The 23,368-nt window shown below is 39.1% G+C and overlaps 1 protein-coding gene across 3 annotated transcripts in view; it reads right to left on the bottom strand.

The window, feature by feature from the left end:
- Nucleotides 1–23,368, bottom strand: part of ESRRG (estrogen related receptor gamma) — a 478,332-nt gene that overhangs the window by 209,486 nt on the left and 245,478 nt on the right. For 2 of the 3 annotated variants that reach the window (XM_068538545.1, XM_068538546.1), the window contains exon 1: nt 2,208–2,279. The exons of the other annotated variant lie outside the window; for it this stretch is intronic. In XM_068538545.1, coding sequence (XP_068394646.1) covers nt 2,208–2,263 — 56 coding nt within the window. In that variant the 5' untranslated portion in view covers nt 2,264–2,279. Of the gene's footprint in view, nt 1–2,207; nt 2,280–23,368 lie in introns of those variants that run through there. 3 annotated transcript variants of the gene reach the window in all.

Here is a 23,368-nt window from a genome sequence, read left to right as displayed (position 1 = left end):
ACACATATGTCAAAATGAGCAGATATATTATTTTCATCTATTTATGCTATCAGTTATTACTGCTATTAAATGTGAAACAAGCTTTCAAGTATTATTCTCTTTAATGTGTTAGCACATTTCCTAAAATAAAAAATACATAGTTATAGGTTAACATTTTAGGCTCTCCTAATGGTGGTCAATAAATTGCACGAATCTTTTTAACAGCTTCCAAAGCAGAAATTGTCCAATATTCTCCTCTGACACTGCATAACTCTGGTTTCATTTCAATGTATACTCACACGTGATGGGGTTTAACCCAGCACATTTACTATGAATATTAATAGCATGTATAAATTCTGTGGTTTATTAATTGAGACAGAGAGGCAGATGCGTTACTAAGCATGAGATCTTTCTGTCTGTCCGGTGAACCACGTAACCATCAGAACTGCATCCAAACAATAAATCTGTATTTTTTAAAGATGACTTTTAATTGAGCCAAAAAGAAAGCTAGTTTGAATCTTGCGCCAAAGCCAAAAAGACATGTGTCCTGATTTCATTTAAATGCGTCTGCTTTAAGAGGCTTATCTAAACTAATTATTCAAATTAGCTATAAGAAGTTAAATTCAAGGAAACTACAAAGAAGCCTGGGGGTGGGGGTGGGGGGGTTAAAGTTTGTTTTGTTTATTTATTTATGAGAGAAAGTTCCAAATTGGGTGAGCTTGGATAATGCATTCTTCCTGACATGAAGACATATGAAATTCTCCAGCGGGACAGCCTCCGGCGCGCTCACCTTCAAACTTCACTTGAGTGGGCAGTCCTACCTTTGTTTAATTTTCATTTTTATTTTCACACAACTTAAGGTTGTTTCTTCCTTGGAGTGTTTTCTACTGACGCAAGCACTGCCTTCCAACCTTTCAGTTCTTCCTAAATCCATCCCTCGACTAATATCCCTTGCGTGAGTGTGTATGTGTGCAAGCATGCATACATACACACGCACACACACTCACACTCACACGCATGAGGAGCCACTGAGACTGCAAGTCACTTTTCATCTCTTGCTTAATTACAAACCAAGGCAATATGCAGTCACTAAGGACCGCTAGTGGACATCTACCTATAATGCACGACCTTCTCCTCTGGAGAGTTTTATATTTTCTTCACTGTCTATAGAGAGAAACGTTTGCCAAGAGCACTCTTTTCAGAATTATAACGGTTGGTATTACTGTAATGGGAAAGCAAAGCCATACAACTGACTCAACAGAAAGAGGAACCAGTGACAGCTCCCGTGATAAACTAATATTTCAACGGTGGGTTGAAATTAAGTTTATGACCCAATCATTTACACAAGAATGCCTAATTTACTCCTTTTACCCCCTACTCACATGTCCCCCACCTTGAGCGATCCAAATATGTATATTTCCATGTGCATAAAGATATTAATAAGTACCAATTAAACTGCATCTAAGGACAAAAGTACTTTTCTGCATTTTCTGGACACGATACATGAAACAAATCCACAGTCTCAGCATTGTCTATTCAAGGGGAAATTTAGAAAGTCACTACTGCTTCTTCTTTAGTTTTTTTTTCCTCCCCTTAAATATTTATAATGTGTGAAAATCTCATGTTACTTAATGGACTGATTTGTCAGTTAAGTGCTGACTTAATGCTAACCATGCAAATAACATTATTCTAGCCCCCAGATTGCACAGGGCTAGTTTTTAAATTGTTCTCTGAAGGAGAATTAGTAAATGTGCAATTCTGCCTCTAACTCTGCGCGGTAAGAAATGACAGGGAGCTGAAAATATCTGTCAAACTGCAAATACATAAGAGGCACTCAATAGTATAAATCAGTTTCAATCCTGTATTTTAAAACATTTTTCCTTGGGAAAATGGGTCCTAGTAAAAGATGCATTTTAACAGTTCACTAAGCATTTGTGCCAAGTGCCTATTCTTAGCACCTGAATAAGAAGTGACTGTCACCCAGCTGTTTTACTGACAGTCACTGAGCTTTGCCTCAAAGGTAACATTGTAGTCAGAGAACAATTCTCGACTTACTGAATTAGGAGATCACCCTCAACACAAAAGGCACAAGACAGACACAAACAAGCGCTCGAGCGCACGACACATACCCAGGGCATTACCTGAATCCGTGCGCCAAGATCCATTCCGTTCACCCCACACTCTCACCCCCAGGACGAGTTTTAAAAAGGAAAGAAAAAGGTACCTACTCTTCCTCGTAGTGCAGGGAAAAAGATTCAGGAAGGCAAAGTTCTACCGAATCCATGTGCGACCGGCAACCATTATTTGCGCACCCCCGCTATAAATCAAAGTTTCCTTGACAGAGCAGAGCGCAATTAACACAAATGTTCTCCTGGTGACAAGCCTATAGGCACAGCCAGTTGGGACCAGAGCTCTCACACTCTCCTAATCAAGGACTTAAAGCCCCGATTGGAGCTTATTAATATGAAGTAGAGCTTAACATATGCAGTCCCACCGGCCCAGGCGCGCAGCCGATTGGGGGGTCTCCGCCCAATCAGGACGGAGGCGACTGGAGGCTGCGAGGAGCCGCGGAACCGGGCAGGTACTGAGGGTGCAGAGACGCGAAGGGGCTGGGAACGGAGCGGGAGAGAAAAAGAGAGCGAGGACCAGAGACCGAAACGCTGCCCGTAGATACTGGGCTCTGCCTTTTCTTTCTTTCTTTTTTTTTTCTTATATTTTTTTCTCCCTCCCTCCCCCCCCCCCCCCCCCCCGCCTGGGAAGCGAGAAAAGAAACCTAACTAATTTAACCCTCTAGGCACTAGAGGGATGTGTGTTGGGTTTCTCACCTAAGATCTCTTTTGCCTCGCACAGAAGAACTCACGCAGACTCTCAGTTAATTTGGGAAAGGATTCTGCGGAAGGTAGAGAATGAAGTTTGTCCTGCCGTAGTCTGTGTTTTATTCCACGGGAGGGGGCTCCTTCTTATTTAGTGCTGTACTTTCTCATGGATCCGTCACCATGTCGTTGCCTGTTTCCCTGATCTCTACTGGGCATTAAAAAAAAAAAAAAAAAAAATCCAAGACATGCTTTCTAAATTGTTCGGGCATGTGAAGTGGGATCGTCATCTTTGAGGTGGAATGCAGTTTTACACAACTACAGAAGAGGAAAGCGTGCCTCAATGCAATTTGCGAGAATGGCTACGTAAATTCTATGTGTAAACATTTCTTTACCTGCTTCTATCTCTCTACCTATAGATATACAATGCATAGCTTTTCAAAACAAAGGTAAACAACTGCAGAACAAATTGGCTGCTCCAGTTTCAGGGGTGGGACACTGAGGGCCGTAGGGTAAGTAGTACATTGAAACCATCTCAATGCATTTTGACAAAATAAAGACTGCTTTTTTTTTTTTTTTTTGTGGGGAGAACATTACTAAGTGGTGCACTAAAAGTGTTCTTAATCATATACTTATTTCAAGGTAAGCTTCCAAACTGGGAGACATATACAGGTATATATGATTTTTACCCAAAAACGTCAGCTTTCAAATAAAATGCAGTTTATATAATTATAACATATAACACACGCTGTTACATATAACACACGCTGAATGCTTTAAAAAATCAACCCAGAAACATTTTGTAAATCATCACACAGTCTGGTCATTATAAGGACTAGTTTCAAACAGAAGTGCTTTTTAAAGAAAAAAGAATATAAGAGAAGGGTCTTTTTTCTCCAACAGTGTATAAGCCTGTTTTTAGTTTCCATATAACAAAGAATTTTCTTAAGTCCTATTTTTAAATACAGGATTTTTTATACTAGCAAATGTACAATGGAATAGCTACCAGCTATTTATAGCAAAGAGATAACTGCTACCTTATGACCCGAAATTTTGATATAATTCAGCTCTACTGCATATTAGTCCTACATGATATAAATAGTATAATCTTTGAGATCAAAATAAATTAGTTGAGATATCCAATCTGTGTTAAATTTACTAGATCAGAACTCAACTCAGTCTTTCAGCCTTTCAAATGTTCTAGGCCTTTAAAAAACAAAACACTAAACTAGAACAGCCACATTAACATTCAGAATATAAAAATGACAGATATGATTTGGTCCCCCCAACAGAAGAAAGCAATTTCCCTGCCATGTATTTAGCCATATCTAAGATATGGGCCTGATGCCTTTTATTTGTGGTCTAAATGCATACAAGTTTCTAGTGGAGAACTCACATAGCAAAAACTGTGCCTAAGAACACTGTACAAAAGCAGGTAGTAAAAGCTTAATTACCAGTAGCATTATGCTGTCTATATTGTTAAATGTGAACTCAGCAATTAAGATGTAAATTTGGTTGTGAGCAGTGAATTAAAAGAGCTTTGAGATGTAGAAAATCCAAGCATTCTGCAGACACCTCGGAAGGAAAAAAGAGATTTGTCTATTCAATTGAAAATGAGACATGTAATCATTCTATAATTTAAAAAAAATAAATAAAAAGGCATTTGAAAAAGAAGCATGATTTTTCTAAAATACAATAAAAGAAGTAGGGAAATATTGCTTCACAAAGACAGAAAAACATCTTTGGTTCAAAGATTCCTACCTTGATTTGTGAATAAACTAAAATTCTCAGGGCAATTAATAAATCCATATACAGCAAATAAAAGTTTCATTCTTATTTTGTCCAGGGACATTAAAAAAAAATAAAAATTATTGAATGTACTCAATGGATCTTAATGTACTCAGCACATTCAGATCTTGTACCTGTGCAGAATACTGTACTCTATTCAGTTTCTTTCCATTATCATCCTGTGACAGAACCTGCTTATTACTCCTTTGAAATGGCCTTTTAAAGACAAGATTTGTAGTCAGTTATTTACCGATGGACGTTAAGTCACCACGTTTCATGAGAGTTATCTTTTATTTCCCAGAATTTTCGTATTTTTCGTAGGGTACTTATTTGACCCATTATGAACCATTTGACTGTGTTGGTATCTATTTTTAAACATATTTAGACTCATATTCATGTGTAAGTCTTTTTTCTGTGCTCAGAGATCCATGTACAAACATACACGGTGTGATCCCCACAGATCTTTCGCTAACCGTATTTCATCTATGCAAGGTGCAATGTCCATTGAACTAGCTGCTTTCTGAATGACCAAAAATGCACTAGGTTTGTAGAGCTGGTCTATTTTCCCTCGGGATCAATGTGTCACCTCTACAAGTCAAGGACCTAAGATTACACCTACTGTCTTGAATCCAGTTTAACCAATTTAAACTAATATCTACTGCACTAAACTTGTGAGACAGCTTCCAGATTAGTTTATAAACACACAGCATAGTCATCTCAAGAATCTTCCCTAGTCACAGAGCTTTTTTCACCTTGAAGGAGGAAAGAGTGGATAATCACAGGAAATAAACACACCATGTGCAATATTGAGCATAAGCCTTTAAGAATCTCAACTACAAAGGATTTGGGGGGAAAAAAAAAAAGCGAAACAAGTGAACAGATAAACAGCCTAGAATAAACACTTTTGCCCACCAGTCTATACACTTCACAATCTTACCACAAGGAGTCTACCCAAAGCAGGACAAATGGAACCAAACAAAAGGATCCCTATGAGTGTTTCACAAAGAATATTAACAAATTAGTTAATATCAGCCTATTAGGCATCAGGCCCAGGGTCCACACACATAGTTTCAATCTCTTCTCCTTTAAACAATGCAGCTTAATACCCAAACAACTTCATTCTCAGGCCCCAGTGAAAGCACAGACACCAAGCAGAAAATATCCTTCATTTCCATTTGAAAGAATGAAATGGCAACAAACAAAACTCAAGTGGAAACAAAAGGTAAATTCCTGTTGTCTATACCAGACATTTTACTGTATTTGAGTCTGGAACCATTTCCTAAAACATTCTAACAGTGAATTCTTATGCTGCTAGAAGGGAATGAGAATGCTTAGTCCTGCTATCACTGCATGCTAATAGCCATTTTTAGTCCCCATCTTCCTTTTCTGAAAATTAACAAGACTCATCTGTATGAAAATGTTTATAGCTGCCACACTATTTCTGCAGCAAATCTTGATTTTATATTGCACATTTGCCATTTGTTAAATATTGCAAACTAAACAAGGCATCACAAATCTAGATTTTCAAATTGCCTTGTAATCTACTTTTGCGTATCTTTTCAAGACCATAAAACCTTTGAAAAGCTATTTAACTTTTGGAACCATCTTCCCTGCTGCCTGTGATATATCGTGTATAGTATAATAGACTATACTACAAAAAGCAAACCAAGACTTTTACAAACTACTATCTTTAACTCCAAAAGAAAACCCACAAGGAACATCCCTGGAAAAAGAACACTGAAGGACAAGCAGAGGCCTGGACCCCAGGTTCCCCTCTGCCCCCTCATGAGCTGTGTGCCTCTGTGTCACTAGTTTCCTCATCTGTGCTTTGGGATTTTTCTTTTTATGCTATAAACCTGCTTAAGAAGACACCTTCCCACTGGGAACATAAAGACATCTTTCGAAGTCAGTATGACTACTTTATATCACCACCAAACCTCTATCAATTCATCAAACCTCATTTTCTGTTGCCTTTCATTTCTAGGGCACAGGCTTTGATATTTAAATTATTGTCTCGATTGGCAAGAAGCAATCATTTCTACTGAAAGTGATCGCTTCCACAGAAACACTAATAAAAACCTTTCCTTTTGACAAACCTCTTGTCCTATAAATCCATCCCATTCCCAAATTACTGAGTCTATGTAAAAAAAAGCCCATTCTCTGGGGAGCGATTACCTCACCTCCATAATACACCAAACTCTTTTCCCAGTGTGTCTGTGAAAGTGAGGTGGGGCGGGGGGGAAGAATCAAAGGAAGACAGAGAAGCTAATAGAGGCAATTCGGTTTCTGTTTAATTAATTCAGGATTACTTCATTTTCATTTTGTCAAGCTAATCATATACATGGTAAAATGTCAGTAAAAATTAAAGTATAAACTACAGTAGCTCCAATGGGAAAACTGACTCTAGTTATGTTGTATTTCCAACATATTTACCCTGATAAAATACCAACTGCATTTTTTCGTATCCTACAAGCTTTCTATAATCTGCATGGCATGTATATCCAGAGCAATAGTTAACATTTTGAGATTACACGTTAATAAATGAGTTGCAGTTATATTCTTTCCTGAATGTTAAGCACCATGAGCTAAATGCAGAAAACATTCAAGGTCAATGTCCCGTTTTAGACCTTTTCAGGCAGCTGTAATATTATGATAATCAAGCTTAAAATATTCCTATAGAAAGAGTAAATTAGCCTTTTCACTTGAAAGATGATTATGATAAACAATAAACCTAAGAGAGGACGAAATCCCTATTTTTAAAAGCCATAAATTGTTGACTCAATCATGTGTGTGATCGTGTTGTCCAAAATAAAGGGTAGCTTAACTCTGAGAGGAAGGCAGGGGGAGGGATGGAGAGAGAACAGGAGCAGAAGTGGAACAAATATGACAGATTTCAGAGTAAGCAATACTTGCTTTGATAATAGTAAAATGATCAAATTACCCATCTTAATCACTCCATTCAATGTATATTTGAAGCTAAAAAATGGATCTATCCATGACACATCAAAAAAGCACAAAAGTATTTTTTTCCTGACGTATTTGAACAACAACACTGTTTGAAACTTCTCTTTTCTTATTTGCTTCCATGAACCTTTTTGTCCATATTTTCCAAGGACCAGCAATTTTTTTTTTAAAAAGTGAGATATTCAGCATCTGGTGTCCATATAAAGAGGCTTAAAGAGGTGATTATGCTTTTTTTGGATCTTAGAACTCTCTGACACACTTCTGAGGTTCCTTTTCATAAATGAATACGTTTGATAAAAATCTGCTTCCCCCAGCAAATGAGAATGAATTAGGGGTGTGTGTGTTTGCCATGCCTGGCAGAAGTCAGGTGACTGTGGAAAGCCTCTGGCCAGGTGGTAATGACCTACTCTGGAGTCATGCCTTGGCTTCAGATTCCAACTATGAGGGATAAGGCTTTGGACTTAAGAGTCACATCACCCACCTAAGTCTCAGTTTCTTCAGCTATTGAATGGGAGGAACAATAACAGCACCTTGTAAAATCATTATGGGGATTAAATGAGTTAAACCAATTTAGCACAGTACCCAGTCCTAGTTGGGGGGACCAAATGACTCAGTGGGCCAAGGTCATTCTGGCTTGGGCCAGTTTTCCTAGCTTAAAAATTTACAGTACTCACTCCCTACACTTTCAAAAGTGCAGGGAACTCTGCTCAATATTCTGTAACAACCTAAATGGGAAAAGAATTTGAAAAATAATAGATACATGTATATGTATAACTGAATCACTTTGCTGTATACCTGAAACTAACACAACATTGTTATTCAACTATACTCCAATCAAAAATAAAAATTATAAAGAAATACCCAGCACCCAGCCAATAAATAAATCAATAAATAAATTTCTATCAAAAAAGAAGTGGCTCAGTTTAGAGCATACATTTTACTGTCATCCTACACACAGTAAGCCCTCTGTAAATGTTAACCATATTATTTTTAAATCTCACTAAATGAAAAAAGAGATAGAAGAGACTGACATTGACAATTCATTTGGCCTTCATCTTTGACTAGTTCAAGGTACTTAACAGAGAAAAGAAAATGAAGTGCAAATATTCCTCCAGTGACACTATCAATAACTTTTGCCATAAAATGATATGAACTGCTTGCTATAATACTGCCACATATATATTATTTCAATGTAATGAGTGGGAAAAATTAAGGTTGCCCCCTTAAAGCTACCATCACGTTTTGGGCCTGAATATGAGGAAGACAGACTTGAAAAGTTAAGTCATTCTGCCGACTCGCCAAAGCATTCAGTTGTACATTGTTTACCAGCAAGAAGGGGAGAGAGAAATTGCTCCTACTCCTTTTCTCTTCCTTTAAGACCCTTCTTCCACAACCCTTCACCCTAGCGGGTCCATCAATAACAGCTGTTGATTTTATTACTATCCCTGGTACAAGCTCATTCACCCAGGAGTTCCTTTGATCAGATACCCCAAGGACTCAATTTCTTCACAAGGCTTTGCTCTTGTTACATTGAATGGCCACTAATCTACAGCGGAACAGAAGGTCTGGGACACAGGGAATTATAGGCAGGGGGGTGGGGAGACCATAGGGATTTCAAGTTTAACCTGGTTACCTTACAGGTGAGGAAAATAAGGCTCAGAGTGGTTAAGAGCCTTAACCCAGGTTACATACCCAGGTAGTAGAAAAGCTCCTATTAGAAAAGATTACATTTTCTCCCCTTTCCAGTGCTAACATAGTAACAAGCTACTAATGTAACTCTCACAGTTGTTGACTATATACCAGTGCATAGAACTCTGGCTGAGAGCAGAGCCCTCTAAGGACAAAGGTCCCAAGTAAGAGCCAAGGGACATCTGATCCCAAGAGACAAATACCCAAGTGTATGTCCAAATTGTCCTCTACTTTCTCCAAAAGCTTAGAAAGATAAAAAAGAGTCACATATTAAAAAAAGAAGTGGGGATGAATTAGTAGAGAGAAATTCTCTGTCTTCTCCCCAGGTAATTAGGTGTCCTTTTAGAGAAAATTTGACTATCATTTCTTTTAGGGATTCAGTTTTTATTAAATGGCCACTCCTTTTCCCACTCTAATCCCTACCTAACTCTCATTAGTGGAACTGTACCAGCTTTGGTGGTGTCCCCAGGGCCAGTAATGGAACTCGGTAAACATTCCTGTCAATGTTATAGGAACACAATGAATATGTTTTGGATGAGCGAATGAATGAATAAACTGATGACAAATGTTATTAGTCAGTTTATTATTATTCAGTTTAAGAGAGGCTGCCAAATGGAAAGATTAGTGGGCAAAAATGCATGCTGAGGAATGCTTTTCTGTACTTCTTGTGCGTCTTAATTCAGTTGGATTATTAGAGTAACGTAGGGAAATTTAAAAAGATAAAGTGATTTTAAAACAGTAAATGGAGAAGAGGGAGGTAGAAAAAGACAAAAGGGAAGAAAGGATGAGAGGTCACAGCCTGCTCTACCAACGTATTCTAGCATTTCCTCACCACTTATTCTTCGAAGAGTTAAGAAGGGGCAACTTGGAATGATCACTTTCTTACTCATCTTTTTATTTTTCTGTTTTCCAAATATTCATATCGACTAAGTACTGGACAGCGAAAAACAATATTTATTATCAAAACAAAAGCAAGCAAACAAAGCTGCCATATTAGTACCTAAAACTGTGACCCTTACCAGGGTAACATGAAAACATTTTCTTATTTAACCTGACAGAAATGCATTTAGAAATCATGATATCCCAGATAGGTCCTGAAAACAAATACTTCTTTTATAAAAGCATTCAAAACTGGCCCTTGTATGCAAGATACAATTTTCGATATTAAGGATTCTAGGGTTTCCTTGGTTGGTTAAATGTGGACAAGGATCCCATGAAGGGCCACACATCTTCTATTTCTATGTGGTCTTATGCCGGAGCAGCACAGAACACTGAATACTTTCAGCAAGGATTTCTCTTCTTACGGGAGAGGAAGAAGGGAATTAATTCATCAGCAGAAAAAGGCAAAGGTCTTGCCTCTAGGCCACTTTCTACCTCTCTTTGCTGCCCGTAATTCTTTAAACAAGTCCTGTGTGTTCTGTTTGGTGGTTTCATTCCAAGAGGAAGACATAGATGAGAACATACAACTTTGTATCCTATCAGGGAGAGCCAAAAAGAGTCTTCTAGAAAACCACACTCTCGATGCAAAAGAGAGTGAGACAAAGAATTCCTTTCTCATCTGCTAGTAGATGATAATAACAGGAATGGTGACAGGGAGGGGGACATGAGGACAATACTCACATTAAAACCCCGGGGGCTCTTATCTCGCCTGTAGTTTGTCCCTAAGTGCACAGCTATTTGTATCACAAGCTTTATCCAATCAAACTTTGTGTTACAGAAAAGCAAGTAACATAATTAAAGACACCGTTTTTTTCTGGAGTTCAGTTACCACTTGAATTAGAAAACTAAATAAATCAGAGACGATTTTCATTAGTGAGAAAAGAAACAGATTAATTCACCCTTCGATAAATTGGAACACCAAATAAAGAAGCAACATTTAACAAAGGAAGAAGGTTTTTCAATCTTCACAGCTTTAAAATACAGCCAGGTAGAAAAGTTTAGCTGTTTAGAAAATTTTCTAATATGATAGGTAGAATAGCTAATATTTTTGCTATAACTTAACATTAACAAAAGCTGTTTCACACAAGCATCTTTTGTTCCTCACAGCAACCCTGTGAAGCAGGGAGAAACTCTATTATTATTATCCCCATTTTCTAGATGACAAAACTGAGGTCTGAAGAATTTATTTGATTGCCCAAAGACATTTGGTTGTTAGGCTGCAAAGTCAGGACCTGAATTTCTTGTTTTTTAACTTCTACATCTCTTGTGCTCCTAATCTCTGTTTCCCATAAATCTTGATGCATCCTCTTAAAAAAGACACGCAGGAAGTATGGAAAAGCATTCACTAGTATGCATTTTTGTCCACCAACAAATAGTTTTGTTTTAGGAAAGTTGAATAAACCTGCTTCTACCAATTATACACCTTATTCTTCCTTTCTCACTGAGGAAACACACCTTTTGGATGCCTGATCTGTACTGCCCTGTGTAAGTTTCCTGGGATAAACACATATGATGCTGGTGAGAATTTAAAGTACAAAAAGGAAAACTGAAGTCTCATTTTCCCTTCTCTGTCAACTGGTTTCACTCAGAAAGCTTTGGTCTACCTCCTCATTGATTAGTTTCTCTACCCCAAGTTTCACAGTCTAATTCTAGAATATCTAAGCCAGGGAACAGAGACCTAAGAAGGAGCAAAACGCTTCTTCATTTAAAAAGAAGCAACAACAATTTGTAAAGATTTAAATGAAGTTTAAAAATCACCTTATTTGCCTGGAATGTTTCCAAGATTTCCTCATTAGTAAGAAAGAACTGTGATCAACCTATATAACGTAATAGCTTTATAAACATCAGCGTTCTTTTCTGAATTATTCTATTTCATCTCTCAAATCTTTCCAGAATGCTGTAGAAGGGGACCGCATTGCATACTGCCAGGTGCTCCTGGGCCTGCGTACATTATTGCTAAGAAGATCTTGGAAGGAAACATGGCCACATTTTGTTTTCTCTATTAGCAAATATGATTAAATAAGACAATATTAGCTTTAATGGGCTCTTTCTGTGGTTAGAGCTTTCCAGTTCAGCCCCACCATTGGCCTCATTTCCATCCACTGAGCGGTTAGTCCTATTCAATTATTCAATCCCAATCAATATTTTGAGATGTACAGAATGTAAATGTAAACATTCTGTTTATTTTTCACCAGACTTAATTCCTGTACTCTTACTGGGGGAGAAAGTTACATATTTATAAATAAACTCTCTAGTATTGCGAAGAAAGTATTCCTTTCCTTTAATTCTGGTTCTCATTTGGTCAGCTACGGTGTTTAGCAAAACAATCCACAGGGTAGACAGAACACCCTTCCAGTCCTTTGAGGCTACCTGAGATGCCTCTTCCTCTCTAAGCCTCCTTCAGGGGTCCCCAGGCAGAATCAATGGCTCTCTTCTCTGTGTCCCACAGTGCTTTGCACTAACGGGTCTAACTGGCTTGTATCAAGGTAGGTTGTCCTATGTCTCTATGCTTTCCACTTAGTAATCTTCTTGATGGCCTTTAATCATCCTGGGCTCTGTCTAGTACTATAATCTGGACATTTAAGGTCTCAATAAATATTTTCCCAAGAGATAGTTGATTTGGGCAAAAATTGTCACATTCATGCTGATTGATTTTTTTTTTTTTTTGTAAATGAGTTTCAATGTTTCTCTAAAGAAATCCTGCCACTATTTTAATGGGGCTAATATATGTATTCTTCCACAATGAACTACTCATTAAATGAAACTGTATTTTGACTTATGAGGGAAGGAGTATTGTTATTGCTGAATTCCATCCCCCTCACTCCACCCAGTAGATAAAAAGAAAAGGTTGACGGTATTTTTTAGTATTCACTTTATACTTAAGAAAGGATTGCACAGTGATGGCAAAACCCTGCCTTCTCCTCACCTTTGTCATCCACGAGAAAGCTTCTAGAACAACTGTTTACAAGTTTTGAATCCTTAAAATCATATTGATAAATAAATCTACAACCTTAGGTGACACTGAGTGATCTCAGTTAAATGAATTATTTACCTAAGAGCTTGATTCTCTGCGTCACTGTACTCATCTCTTCTTGAGAAAGGCAACAGGAAGAAAAATTCCCAAGGGGCAGTTCCTGGTGTATTAATGAGTCACCTTTCTAGACTGTATAATCCATCCAAAATCTGATGCTTCTAAAGCGCTGAAGAGAATTTTAACACCAATATTTATCCCCTCAAGTTAAAGTCAAGCTGAATTTTAGGGGAGGAGTAAGAAGAAAATCTCTGAAGTTCCCCCATCTTGCCCAGAGATGTGAGATATAGTGGAAAGAACGCTTGAGGAGCAAGCGTTCTTCTCCATGATCTGTGACCTTGGGGTTGGCCTTTCATCTCATTGGGCTTCCGTGAATAACGGGATTGGACTAGTGCAGTGGTTCTCAAAGTGTGGATCCCAGACCAGCAGAATCTGCATCAACTGCAAGCTGGCTAGAAATGCAAATTCTCAGGCCCCGCCCTGGACCTACTGAATTGGAGATCTGGTGGAGGGGGATTGCACCTGAGAAATCCGTGTTGCAACAAACCCTCAAAGTGATTCTGGTACCTAAACGTGAGGACCACTGGGCTAGAGGATCACTATTGGATGCACTGAGCCTAATGAATAAAGTCACACAAAACAAAAGCCAAAATAAGCAAGTAAATACACTGCTGCTGACTACTAAGGCTAATTCCCAGACATGACCGTGGCTCTTGAGCTTTTAGAATACTCTAAACTTGGTGCTTTTTTCAGTTAGTATAGGTAAACTTTTTTTACTCAGCAGTTTACACTGCAAGATCTGCAGTGAAAACCTTAAAATTGTGAGAGAACAATATGGTGACTCAGAGAGCTACAGACAGTGGTTCATTCCTTGCTTTGGGTCTGGCTTCTGCCATTCTTTAGCTAGAGGAGTGGTGGGCTGCTGGATTAAATGCTTCTCTGCCTCAGTTTCCTCAGTTTTAAAATGGTGATGACTCTGACCTCATATTGGTGTTCAGAAGATTCAGTGGAAGGGTCTATATGTATCAGTGGTTTGAAAACTCTTGATTCCCCAGGCTACACTTCAGCCAACCAAATTATAACCTTTGGCATCAGGAGTTTTTAAATCTCCTGGTGAATTCAATATGCTGCCAAAGTTGAGACTTGAGAACCACTGGTAAATTGCTTAGCACAGGACCTGGAATCATTATTTTACCATTATTGAACCATATAAAGGAAGTGTAAGTGAAAGCATCCAGTTGCCTATTGGATGGCTTAGGTGCAGTCCTGGTTCTTCAGCTTATTGGCAAGCACCCGAATTATTTCGTCTTAGCGTTACCACTTGCAAGAACAATTAACAAGAGGGGAGAGAAGATAAAAAATACCTGCCCTGCTTACTTCACATGGTTATTGTAAACACAGACGAGATCATGTAAATCCAAGGCCATTGTAAACTACGCACATGTAAGAAAAGATTATTCTGACATATACCCCGTAAACACTATTTCTAACCTACAGACATCTCAGTGGCCTACGTTACATGTCAAGTCACTAAATGCAAGTGACTTCTAGACCTTCAACTGGTCCTGCCGAAGAGGGATCACCTTTTTTGTTGTTGAGGCCACGCTAATATCCCAAAGCCCAAGGGTAATCATAGAATGAGAGAATCTGGATCCACACTAAAATCACCTGGGGGGTTGACAACTACAGAAGCTTGAGTCTCACCCAAATGCCCTGAGTCAGAATCTCTGAGGTTCGCACAGTGCTATTTTGGGGAAGAGGTCCACTGGTGATTCCAAACTGCAAGCAAGATTGAGGAAGAGAGAAAAAAACAGGTGACATTAAGCAATGGGAAAGTGGCTTAGGGTACGCTGAAAAGCATTTGCGGGCCTCGAATTTTGTGTGACGTAATGCTGAGGAGCTAAATTTTCACAGATCCATCCGTTTATGAAATCTAACTAAAATGAGTGCAATACCGCCAAGCATCTAGGAGAAAACAGTGAACCACGAGTTCTGTCACTGAGGTGCTCAGTATAATTTAAAAGTCTACCTTAACACGGTGCTTTAGAGTAAAAACAGATGTGAAACGCTTAAAATATTAACGTGGGATCATAAACAATAAAATTTATTCTTCATTTTCTTCCTTAAATTCTTAGGCATCGTTTGAATGGTTTCACAGCAAATGTGGATGATTTTTCTCACAGATGATAATGGTCAAATGGAATTTAATGTGGGAGAAAAAAAGTAGAATGAGTGGGGGAAGAGTGGTAAACAGAGATACCAGATGACAGAGCTGAGAGGTAAAAAAAAACAGCTCCCTTATAAGGAAAAAGTTCTAGAACTTTCAAACTCCTGGCAGATTCCTGAACATACAGCCCCATATCTCACTTCTCTCTGCTTTTCCCCAATCCTTCTGTTTAGCAAAATCCTACTTATCCTTAATACTTAGTTCTCCCTGGGGAGGTCAGAGGAGGCTTCTTATGGGACAGAGACCCTACCATCCTTCTAGCACCTCCACTAACCAAATGCTATTGACTTTTTCCTTCTATTTGCCTGATTTTCCCATGACTATAAGCTTCTTGAGAATAAAACTTGTGTCCCGTTCATCATTATAAATAATCCCAGCTTCTTAGGACAAGTGCACAAAACGTGATCTCCAAAGACTCATTAAACTGAACTAAAAGGCTGCCTGGCTGTGTGAAACATGAAGGAATTCCTAAAAAGGCAAGAATAAGATGTCATAAAATTATAGCTTTAATTTTTAAAATAATTTTTAATTATTAAATTAAAATTTTTAAAAGATGTTTTTTGACGCGGACCATTTCTAAAGTCTTTATTGAATTTTGTTACAATATTGCTTCTGTTTTATGTTTTTTTGGTTTTTTGGCCATGAGGCATGTGGGATCTTAGCTCCCCGACCAGGGATTGAACCCGCACCCCCTGCATTAGAAGGCGAAGTCTTAACCACTGGACCGCCAGGGAAGTCCCTAAGTTAAATTTTTAATAATTTTTTTTTAGCAAAGAAGCTTCCTGGACATAAACTTCCTTCCGTGATCTTTCGGACTTTCTACTTGAGGTTGAGCAGCAGAGCTGCCCAGGGCCCTTGCCCAGTGGATTTAAATGGTAGGTGCTTTGAGATGCTAATTCTTGATTCTCCAGGGACTGGCATATGTGATCTATACAGGTGGTTCTCAAAGTGAAGCATCCCTGTTACTTGGAAACTGATCATGTCAATTTTAGACCCCAACTGGAGAAACCCTGAGGGCAGGACCCAGCAGTCTGTGTCTTATCAAATCTTCCAGGCGATTTTAATGCATGTTCAAGTTTGAGACACCCTGGTTCAAACGAAAGGATTTAGAAGAAAAATGAAAAAGCAACCTCTTTTCAAAGTCAGTTTCTATCTGGGCCATGGAGTCCCAAACTCAGATGAGCAAGTGTTTCAGAACAGATGAAGACACAGCTACACTTAAAGTTCCCACTTCTGGCCCCTTAGGAGAATGCAAATAACAAACCTGTCTCCTTTCGGCACTCTATCCAGCCAGCTGCCTTCATCCTTCACTATTTTTCCCTGTAGATTGTCTTGTAAATGTGGCCACACCTTAAGTCTTCACTGACTCCTGACCTCGGGAATGTTAGCCCCTTCCCGGCTGAAGAACACCCTTTGGATCACTGACTTGCTATATTATTCTATGTTTAATAGGCCTGACCCGTGCAATATTTTTTATCTGGCTATAGTCCTATCTCTAAATTCTCTATTTTGAATGAATACTGATTTTGTGACATGAAGTCTGCTATATAATGAAATGCAAACAATGAAAAGACTAAATCAGTTTACAAAAAATCTATTTGTCAAACAGTGTGGCAATGTTCCCAATTTAGTCTGGGCTGTTCATGCAGCTCTTGATAAGGGAGTTAAAAACGTAGCTGTTCGCCAAATGAAAATAAAAGCATCTGCACCACAGATATATTTTCCTTTCAAAAGTCTTTGTTGTAACTTGTAGCTAATTAAATGCCCTCACATGAGATGTACACACACAGCAAAATCAGAGAATTTTCTTAACAAGGGAGCTTGGGCTAAGAAAGAGAGCAAGGCTAGCTTGCTACATACATCCTTATATTACATTTACATTTCTATACAGCTTCATCAGCCTGACAGAAAAAAGCAGAAGGGGAGGGCTTTTTTGTTCAATTTTGGACTAGAGAGATTTCTAAGCCCTGCAAAGGAACGTGCTTAACATTTTTAAAAAAAGAAGAAGAAAGAAATAGTAACCCTGCCTTAGATTTTTGTAGAAAAATAATGCTTTCTACACACCTTTCTATATACCCAGCTGAGTAACTAAAAAATGACTGAGAACTTAAAGGGTTCAAATTTTTATTTGTAACTATTTTCTTCACTCCTAGAGCTTATTTGCAGGCAGAGGTGTTCCGTATTAAACTTGACATTTATTGGAGTGGTTTTGAACTTACCATGTCACACTTATCAATATGGGATTTAATATAGATTGACATTCTTTAGTTTTTCCACCTTCTGAATGTAACTATTTCATTGGTCCGAATTGAAAGTGTTAATTTTCAGTTGAAAAATATTTGAATCGTATAAAAAATGGATTCTCCAATATAACTGGCACTGAGTTATCACAGTTTCTAGCCTGTGCCTTCTCTCACAATCCTGTCCCCCTATGGGAAGGCTTTCCCACATAACAGAATCACATGGAACATGAAAACAGAACATCATCGACACAGACAAGCTGTTACTAGAGAACTGAATGCTCTTTGGGGTCAGTGTAATATATAATTATTTCTTTATATCTGGTCACCATCCTATGTCACGACACACGTGGATGCCCACAGCCCTGGCCCAACACACCTACACATCTTTTTTCACCTGGAAACTCAGAAAGATCACCTTCTCCCTGGAGGCATCTCTTATTGTGCCATCCTTCTGTGTTTTCATATCTGTTTGTACATAATTGTATCTCTCCCGTTAAACTGTGAGCTCCTTGAAGGCAGGAACCCTGTCTTAATCATCTCCAAAATGCTTGGAACACAGCTCAGGGCCTGGCAGAGAATAGATGTTCAACAGCTGTCTATGGAATAAATGAATAAACACAAGCATAACAGGGCGCCTGCCCTTTGAGCTTTGAATTGTTACTGTTACGAGAGACAGTAATTTATACAACCCTTTTAGTCATCAAAAAAATACCACGATTTTGCATATGAGTGCTTGGAATAAATTTGTACGTTTGTTAAGACCTATTGGTTCTAACCTTAAATCATCTCTGTGTTCTCAGAGCTTTCTGCCTGAATCTCCTAACTAGTGGTTTAACTGATCTCCCTCCCTCCATTTTTCTACATCTGTCTAATCCAACTCATGCTGTTCCCAAGCATTGCACTCCATGTTATCCATGGCTACAGAACAAAACCAAGATTTCTGTAACCTGAAATTCAAGTCTGTTCACAATTTGACCTAAATCCTCTTTCCTAGCATATTTCTCACAATTCTGCTTCTAGAAACCTAGGGATGATAATACCGGATTAACCTGGACATACGGAATGCACTCCTATTTCCAGGAGTTGTTTTTCTTTTCTTTTTTTAAAACTTATTTATTTATTTTTGGCTGCATTGGGTCTTCATTGCTGCATGTGGGCTTTCTCCAGTTGCAGCGAGCGGGGGCTACTCTTCGTTGAGGTGTGTGGGCTTCTCATTGCGGTGGCTTCTCTTGTTGTGGAGCACGGGCTCCAGGCACACGTGCTTCAGTAGTTGTGGCCCACGGGCTCAGTAGTTGTGGCACGTGGGCCCAGTAGTTGTAGCACATGGGCTTAGTTGCTCCGCAGCACGTGGGATCTTCCCAGACCAGGGCACGAACCCGTGTCCCCTGCATTGGCAGGCGGATTCTTAACCACTGCGCCACCAGGGAAGTCCTATTTCCAGGAGTTTTGCCCCAGCTCTTCCCACCACCCCTCTGCAATGTTCTTCATAGATGCACTACGTCTTTCCAAAGTAGGTTAGAGCCTTAGGAAAGGACATGGCCATTTCTCCTTGGGAGAGGGAAGAGAAGGTAACAGGTTTTCTGAGCTAAGCCTTAAAAGACAGTTGGAGGAGGAAGGATTCAGGGTACGTGTCTCTTTAAAGACAGAAGAGAAGCATAGATAGAATCATAGTTCTTCAACAGACTGGAAGCTCCTTGAGGACAGGAGATGCCTGGCTCATCTTAATAGCCCCAATAGTACCTATCAGAGTGCCTTGTATGCAGAAGTTGACCAACAAATATTTCTTTAATGAGCCTTTATCCATTCCTGCATTAACTCCCTCCAAACCTTAATATGATATCTTGCATATAGTAGGTACTCAATAAGTATCAGTTAAATGAATGAATGACTTTGTAATCTTTCAGTTCTTTGAAAAATGTAAAAGTGGGGAAATGGACAGAGCGAATAAAATTTCAGTCGCTAGAAAAAATTCTTAAGAAGAAATGTTAATGGTTAGGAACACAAAATATGCATATTTTGTTTACACACCGAAAATAAACTGTATTTAAAAACTAGTTAAAATGTTGTATTCACATCGCCCTCTGGTGTTCGACTCTCCCAGAAAACAAAACAAAACAAAACCTCAAAATTATAGTTTGGGAAGATTTTTCTCTCAAAAAAAAGGGTTCTACCTTTCGTGGTAAATGCAGCATGTAGCGTTGAATGAGAAGGGTAGTGTCTTTCAACTTTGCTCCGGTTATGAATTCTTAACTCCAGCAAGGTATGGAGCCTCCAGTATATTTACTGAATGGAGTGAATTCCTCCTTTTGCCAAAGTCACAAGCTTACCATGAGAGTCATTAGAGACCAATGGAATAAGGCTGCTAGTTGTACTACAGGGCTTTGCAGGAAGGTGTGTTTTAAAACCCCACCAACCCCTTCCCTGGTGGCACAGTGGTTAAGAATCCGCCTGCCAATGCAGGGGACACGGGTTCGAGCCCTGGTCCGGGAAAATCCCACATGCCGCAGAGCAACTAAGCCCGTGCGCCACAACTACTGAGCCTGCGCTCTAGAGCCCACGAGCCACAACTACTGAGCCCGCATGCCACAACTACTGAAGCCTGTGTGCCTATAGCCTGTGCTCCGCAACAAGAGAAGCCACCACAATGAGAAGCCCGCGCACCACAACGAAGAGTAGCCCTTGCTCTCCGCAACTAGAGAAAGCCCGCGCTCAGACAAAAATTAAATAAATAAATAAAAATAAAAATAAAACCCCACCAAGACATGACTTTGCACCAGTAGCATACAATGAAAGTTTATCCCATTGGCAAATTTTGCCAAGTATGAGAAAAGTTGTTGGGCAGAGAACAAAATTTCCAACACAGGCACAATCTATTCATCTGCTATTAGTTTTAGGAGAGAGTGCCAAGGTGGCTGAAATAAAACAAAACACCATCCTCAGAGTGACTCTTGGTATCACGAAAAGAACCCTGGAATAAATGTCTCAGAAGTATTACAACCATTTTTTTGGCTATGGCATAGAGTTCAGTAAATCCCTCATATTAAAAATATAAAGTTATTGGTCTTCAGGGTAATTTAAGTTGGAGAGCTGGTTTAAGTTTTCCCAAAACTAAGAGGATATTTGAAAGAAGTCTTAGACCCAGAAACACAAACTAGAAGCAGATCTTAGCATGATTCCTTTTCACTGTTTGCCTAGGAAGCTGATCGCCACAAAGAGCTTTAACCATCCTTATCATCTGCACTGTCACCACCATCATCATTACTGTGGGTACCGGCATCGTCATCATCATCAAAGTTGCCAAGTATCACAGGTTTATGACGTGCTAGGACCACGCTCAACAACTGACATCATTTAGCTCATCTGAAGCTCACAATAATCTTCATAATATGCCAATTTTACCGAAACTGAGGCTGCATAACTTCCTGCAACTTCTGTATGAGCTAAGTGGCAAAAACAATTCTATCCCTGCTCACGGGACTCTTAACCTGTGCTATTAACCGTTCTATTTACTACCATTAGGTACCAGCCCTGCCTTTACTTGCAATGGCTCTGAATACGGTGCCACGTGGAGTGTGGTTCTGTTCATTTATTTGCTGCATCCCTCCTTCTATCCGAGGTGCTGATAGGAAGGCTCGAAAGGGTTAAGTGCTTGAAGGGAACAAAGCTAAAGAGATCAATCTTGGGTGGACGAGGAACCATGAGGGAGTAAGAAATGCACTGTCTGCTAGAGTCTCTTTTACCTTGTGTCTGAACAAATGGCAGTACAATAAAGAATACCAAACTTCAGGGCATCCAATCAATTTACTTATTTATACTGTACTCGGCAAGCATTTATCACATTGTTGTTAGCACTGCACTAGGCACTAAACAAAACATTTTCACACCAGAGAAATGCAAGCCCACATCCCTTCCTTAGAAAGTAAACATCAAAAGTACTATATTCATAGAGTAACTCCTTGGATGTTTGAATCAAATCTTTGATCTCATCTGAGTCTGGTCCTGAACACTTGGGTATGCACACACACACACACACACACACACATACCCCTCTCAACATACTCCTGGAAGCAAAGGTCCAACAATGCCAGGAATCCATAAGTTTTAGTCGAAGACTTTCAAAATACATGCAACAATTTTTAAAAAACCGAGTTTAAGAAATGTACACACATAGGACGTATAGAGGTTATTCCTACCTCTCACCATCTTTATTCCTGGCAATGCATGCTGTGTTACCTACGAGTAGTCTCTTTTTGGCTAAAAATGTGTCCCATCTTCCATCTGTTCTTCTAGCAATGCTGCTGGCCTACTGCCACTGCAGCGACATCAGCCTTCATGATGTCATCTGACTAGGTTTTCTCCGGTACCTGTTTGTTTCACTCTCCAGGTGAGATCAGGCAAGTATAGTTGTCTGTCGTTTTCTGAGCAGGTTTTCATTGGGGTTCCATATTAGCAAAAGTTTCTGCTCTATTTACCAGAGCTTGCAGCCTACTTAGCTAGGGTCAAAAAGAGACTCTAAAGTTCCTCAAGAAATCGTTGGCTGAGCCATCAGAGGACTTGGCACAGGGCCTGAAGTCTCCTTTTATAACCAGATATCGTTTAGAGGTGTGTCTATTAAAGATACACCTCCCTGAATTGTCCCATCTTTTTTTTGAATTTTGCTTTCCCTTCTTTCATTTATTTAAGACATATTTATCCAGTACCTGCTCTGTTCCAGACACTGTGTGAGACCCAGGGATCTCTACTCCCCTTGAGTTGAAGGCTGGGTTCCCCCCAACTTTCCCTCTTCAAGGATCTCACTGCAAATAGTCGTGCAGGCTGGGTAGCCAATTGGTTAGAAGGTTCCTAAGTTTCCAAGTCAGCTCTGTTCCTTACTAGGGGTTTGTCCTTGGGAAAGTTACTTAACCTCTGTGTAGTTTCCTTACTTATAAAGGACATTTCTATTTCAGTCTTCCCTGTAAGACAGTTACCTGTGTATTAAACTCATTCTGTAAATTATAAAGAAGTATACAAATATAAGGTGGTATTACTATTTAATACAGGGTTTGATATAGGTTTAATGTGGAGTTTATGTTAAAGAAAAATGGAAAACGTTTGTCCAGCACCTACTATGTCTCAAGCACTGTGCTGTGTGCTTCCATATATTATTTTGGTCAACTGCAAAAAAGTTCAGTGAGGTCAAAATAACAACAGCCTTCTTTTATTGTGTGATTACCTAATTTAATATGAATAGTATATATATGAGTAGATATTATGATGATTCCATTTTACGAAGAAATGAAAAGAAGGAAATGAAGCGCAGACATTAACTTAGCCAAGAAAACCCAGCCAGTGAGTTTCAGAACCAGACTATGACCCCAGGACCTCTGTCTCCAGAGACTATAATTCTTTCTGCTACAAAGCATGCTTATCCTGGATGGGAAAAGAATGTAAGGTAGGCCCAGGCTAGGCTGAATAACAGAAAAATAATACCAAACCGATAAAATGTTAATCCTTACAGGCAAAATGTTCTAATTGGCAAAAAATTAATTTCACCTATACGGTGTTTTATACCCCGAAGAGTTTGGTATCCACGTAACAGCAAATTGAAAAATATCAAAGCCAACTTTTAAAATAATTCTTTGCTTAAAGTTCTTAATTTTCATAGCGTTCTTTCTTGCCTGATAATAGAACAAGAATTGTATCGTTTGAAAATGTA

Source organism: Eschrichtius robustus, chromosome 3 (assembly GCF_028021215.1).
Source record: "Eschrichtius robustus isolate mEscRob2 chromosome 3, mEscRob2.pri, whole genome shotgun sequence".
NCBI lineage: Eukaryota > Metazoa > Chordata > Mammalia > Artiodactyla > Eschrichtiidae > Eschrichtius > Eschrichtius robustus.
This window is presented reverse-complemented; position numbering and strand designations above follow the sequence as displayed.